General features: G+C 44.7%; 1 protein-coding gene across 1 annotated transcript; it reads right to left on the reverse strand.

The window, feature by feature from the left end:
* Window positions 1-1,167: 1,167 nt before the first annotated feature.
* On the reverse strand, window positions 1,168-3,750 carry LOC115405585 (glucagon family neuropeptides-like). Its single transcript, XM_030115207.1, has 5 exons — window positions 3,624-3,750; window positions 3,252-3,356; window positions 2,353-2,487; window positions 1,935-2,039; window positions 1,168-1,369 (listed from the first exon to the last, which is right to left on the reverse strand). The coding sequence occupies exons 2-5, from the start codon at window positions 3,353-3,355 to the stop codon at window positions 1,186-1,188; spliced, it is 528 nt and encodes a 175-aa protein (XP_029971067.1). The 5' UTR covers window position 3,356; window positions 3,624-3,750; the 3' UTR covers window positions 1,168-1,185.
* Window positions 3,751-4,921: the final 1,171 nt, after the last annotated feature.

The raw sequence follows: 4,921 nt of genomic DNA on the forward strand, positions 1-4,921 counted from the left end.
TCCACTCGCATGGAGACGGTTTATTTAACAGCAGTTTTAGATGAATTGGATATAATGAAACGAGCGGACCGACGGCCGCCTAACAACGCGGACATTTTCAAAGCTGTAGAATTAAAGTTAATCCAGAAAGAAAGAAGAGAAAAACGCTGTTTACTTCCGGGAGACGTCAGAACATCACGGCCGCCCCGTCCAATCAGAACGCTTCACAGACCCGGCGTCAGAGAGGAGTTTATCCTTCGTTTTCCCACAAAAACTCAACGCTCATGAATATAATTCTGAATGACTTCATTCAGATGAAATCAATTCTGGGTTACAAACACCATGTAAACACACTCTCACAATCACATGTACAGTCATCACACACAGGGAGGCAACACGCAAGCTCACAGGGAGAACATGCAAACTGCTCACAGAAAGGCCCCTGAAGCCCAACCTGGACTCAGGTAACAAAAGAACGGAAGAAGTCAGTGCAGTACCAGTCCTCGCCAGCTGGAGCGCTGCTCACAGCCTGCGGTGTGGACTACAGGAGGCCAGCGGCCCCTCCCAGGGTCAGTCCTGAGCTGCTCCAGGTCCTAACCTCCTGCCATGAAAACCCTCTGATAGTACTGAGGAAACCCAGTCAGCCCCCCGCGGGGGGGGGGGCTAGCAGCTCCACTGAAGCTGGACATGTCTCACATCAGCATGCGCACTGCTTCTTTGGGCTGATTTAGCCACGAGGAAAAAAACAAAACAAAAAAAACAAACAAAAAAAAACCAGGACAAAACAACACTAAAAAAATAGCTACAAAAATAACTGTAACATTCAATACTTTGATTGTCTTTTTAAAATCTATTTATTTTCTGCATATGTAAATGACCTTAAAAGTTTCAAGCGCATAATGTTGAAGGTGCACATTTATCTTTTTTTCTGAATTCTTATTTCTTTTCTTTTTTTTGTGGCATTTTTGTTACGATTTTCCCAACATGTCTTTGAACGAAAATAAGAATATTGGTCCACAAAGTATAACTGTGCCGTTATCGAGTGCTTTTGTACAAAAAAAGGGAAAAAAATTAAACCATATTATTATTAAAATATTGATTTTAATGGCTTTACTTCATACATAAATACAAGTTGAAAGAACACAGGCGCATTTCCACGGTGTGAATGACTGCGGGTATTTACAGGCGGGCCTCCGGCCTCCGGAGCTACAAGTAGGCGAGCCGGCGTCCTTTGTTCCGGACTCTCTGTCTGTACCTTCTCCCCAGCACCGCCGCCAGGTACTTCTGCACCGCCATCTGCTTCCGGTAGCGGCTGTAGCTGTCGGTGAAGATCCCGTCCGAGTGTCTCTTGGACAGCGGCTCTGACTCCTCCTCCACGCTGCTGTCTTCACTGGGGAGGACAGAGGACAGGGGGACAGACAGGCGGTGAGACGCGCGCCTCTCCGCATTCTGCACTGCAGAACTTCATGCTGCAAAGTCGCCACAGTCGTTCCTAATGAGCAGATGGGGCCTTTCTCTTTTCAAATAACTCTTTTTGGTTTATTTTTTTCGGGGAGGGGCGCAAGCAAGCTGGACCCGAAGGAAAAATCAAATATATTATTTTAGAAAATCACCAATTATTCATTTAAGTCGTTTTTATTAAGGCGGCGTTGTGAATTAAAAAAAAAGATATTTACAAAACTCGTTTTCAAATTGAGAGAAAAACAAATATATATATATAAAGACGTATTTTTATGGGCCGATGAATTTATCATTATTATAATTATTATTATTATTATTATTATTATTATTATTATTATTATTATTATTATCCGAATCCAAATGAAAGCAAACCGTGCACATTAAACGACAGACATGACAGAGCAGATGGAGCCTTTGGCAGCGCAGAATCATGAATGAAAACGATATTAATAAAGTAAAATGGATGACTGCGTGGCTGATAAAAATGCCCTTACCCTGCACGAATTGTCATCAGAGAATGCAGATAATGTCTCGCAGTTAACTGACCCAGGATCTCCCTCAAGGCTCTATCTAATTCTTCCTCAGCATGCCTTTCTGCTCTGAGATGATAAAAACGCCAAAAAACATAGATCGTCAGTGACTTAAAAATAAAATAATCATAAAATTACGGGAAAAAACAAGCGCAGACAGAATGGTCAAGAGCAGCCTAAAATGTCAAAATCACAATTAAATAACAACTGTCATTATATCGTCGAATCACTGCCATTCCATCAACATTTTAGGCTACTCGGTATGGAAATAACACACAACAAATAAGACGGGAAACTGTTGAGGAAGGAGCACAAAGCCAGCAAACATCATCGCAAACGGCAGGAACATCTGAGCGGAGCAGCTGGAGGCGCGCGCCCGTACCTCTGCTCCGGGGGGTAGAACACCGTGTAGGGGTCGTCGTTTAACGACTGGGGGCTTCGGAGGGCGAGCTGCTCGCCGTCAAAGCCCATGTCGGGTAACGAGTTGCCCTCCTCATCGAACACATCGTTATCCAGTCTGGAGGAAGAAGGACAGGAGGGATGTGAGCAGAGGCAGCCGGAGACGCTGCCAGACGTCTGCACGCACCGAGGAAACCAGCAAACACGTTTTAATGTCCAAGAAAGAAACGAAATTCAATCATACCACACAAACTTTTGCTTGAATATAGTGGTGTGCAACACATTCTGATTTTTGGTCGCATCCTTTGTGTAATTTGACTTTTTTGTTTGCAATCAGTATTGCTTTATGTCCACAGGCAGGCTACAGCCTCATTAATTATTTACAATCACAAACAATGGCTGTGAAAATAATAGCTTTTTTTATCCGCCAGGACTCAAAGAAATAACAGCAAAAATATCAACAGTACTGAAAATACACTGGAAATGAGAGAGGAGAAGAACCACGCCCAGTGTGGGATATTGTTCTGTGAGAAAGAGAAAAGAGAATCAGCGTTTAACGGACAGAGCTGTCCGCGCCTCCGCGGTGACGCCAGTCCGCCGTCATCCCACCGGCATCGGTCTCCGTTCCGCGAACCGTCCCAGAGGACTGGCACCGGCACTCCGCAATTGTCATACTCTCTTTCTAGAAAAGGCACGCTCCCATAAATGCTCCTGCATTAAAAATGTGTGCAAGGTCTGTGCGCAATTACGCACATGACTTCTGAAATAAAATCATCTGAAACGAATTCATACGAAATGATTTGCACCTGAAGCTTAACATTGATATTAGAAGCAGTTTACAACGGCCAGATCATTAAAGTGAAGAAAAACTCAAGCACCCACCTAATCTTAGGGTAACTTAGTCCGATAGGTGTGCAGAAGACGCTGTAGTGCATTAAGATTCCGTAGATGAGCAAAATTAAAGTGGCTTTGCTCGAACTGGCCATGCTGTCAAAAGAAGAAAACGGGTCGGACAGGTTACACACAAAAAAACACATGTATTGTTGTAATCAACCAGCTATTGCTGCTGCTAAATTCAACATGAATGAATGAAATAAGGTCTCCTTTATTTTCAGCAGAACTGCATCTTGCGCGTCCATGCACCATCCAAAGTCATTAAATCACTTTGGAGGGAAAACAAAGCAATGTTTTCTTTGACTTTTAAGAGGCTTTAAGAGGCTTTCCACTGCAGGTCTGAGGAGGACCGGGACCTACCTATCACGGGAGAGCGGGGCACTGAGCGCAGGGCAGCGGGTGATCCGGGCGCGGCTGCCGGCTTGAGTGTGAGTGTTTCAGAAGAGGGTGTCTCTCACGGCACTTCCCTCCCTCTGTGAAGCGCCTCCGTCGTCTCCTCTCGGTGCCCCCCGTCAGTGTAAAAAGGAGTAGGTAAACCCCTCTGTTCAGGCTGTTTTCTGATCCGGAACGGACAGGACGCACCGCTCAGCGCAGAAGGTAAAAACCAAAAAAAAAAAAAAAAAAAAAAAAGCCCTCGCTATTGTGGAGAAAAAGGTTTGCCGCCGGTGCCGCAGGTCTACATAGCGCTGCTCTCCAACTTTTTTTCTTTTTTTGCCCTCTGCCGTGATTTGCCTTGGATTTTTATCCCTGAGCCCACCCTCCTCCTCCTCCTGCAATAAGTCACATAAAGGATGCTTAGACGTCATCCGCTCTTCCTCCCGGAATATAATCTACAGTTCCTTCCTCATCGATGCATCAGACTCCCCACCACCACCTCCACCCCACCCCACCCTTCTAAGATGGAAGTTTACTTCAAAACTTTATTCTTCTTGACGATTTTTTCCACTTAATGTCAGAAACAGTTATGAATGCATTTCATGGTTTTTACGCACTTCTTAGAGTGAAACGAGAGGCTGAAAGCATGACCACTTCTAGTCCTTTCTTCCCTCTGCGTCACTAACTGGCCAGATGACTTCAGAATTATGAGCCAGCTGGTAGCAATCCTCTTTTACTGGTGATGATGATGATGATGATGATGATGATGATGATGGTGGTGGTGGTGGTTCAAATGTTCAGTTTCAAAGCTTCTTTATTGTCATTGTTTTACAAAAGAGCAGCATGGCATTTCCACAGCCAACAAACTGGAAAAATACGTCGGGACCGAGCCTCCTTGCCGGCCCGCGACTGAGACGTCCACCCACTAACATGGGAATTGTTAACATCTGTCATCCACTAACATGTAGCTGTTAACAGCTACATGTTGTAGCTGTTAGCTTCTCCCATTCACTAACATGTAGCTGTTAGCTTCTCCCATTAACTAACATGGAGCCGTTAGCATCTGTCATCATGGAGTTGTTAGCATGTCCCATCCACGAACATGGAGTTGTTAGCATGTCCCATCCACTAACATGGAGTTGTTAGCATGCCCCATCCACTAACATGGAGCTGTTAGCATCTGTCATCCACTAACATGAAGTTCTTAGCATGTCCCATCCACTAACATGGAGCTGTTAGCATCAGTTATCCAGTAACATGGAGTTGTTAGCATGTCCCATCCA

The sequence above is a fragment of the Salarias fasciatus genome, chromosome 18 (genome assembly GCF_902148845.1).
Source record: "Salarias fasciatus chromosome 18, fSalaFa1.1, whole genome shotgun sequence".
In the NCBI taxonomy this organism is placed as follows: Eukaryota; Metazoa; Chordata; class Actinopteri; order Blenniiformes; family Blenniidae; genus Salarias; species Salarias fasciatus.

What these genes read in the sequence shown, in the direction of transcription:
- LOC115405585 (XM_030115207.1), bottom strand. Translation starts at nt 3,355, where the DNA reads ATGGCCAGTTCGAGCAAAGCCACTTTAATTTTGCTCATCTACGGAATC. An exon ending in CTAAGTTACCCTAAGATTAG is followed by an intron (nt 2,488 to 3,251) that starts GTGGGTGCTTGA and finishes TTCTTCCTCCAG; the next exon opens with ACTGGATAACGATGTGTTCG. An exon ending in TTCTACCCCCCGGAGCAGAG is followed by an intron (nt 2,040 to 2,352) that starts GTACGGGCGCGC and finishes TTATCATCTCAG; the next exon opens with AGCAGAAAGGCATGCTGAGG.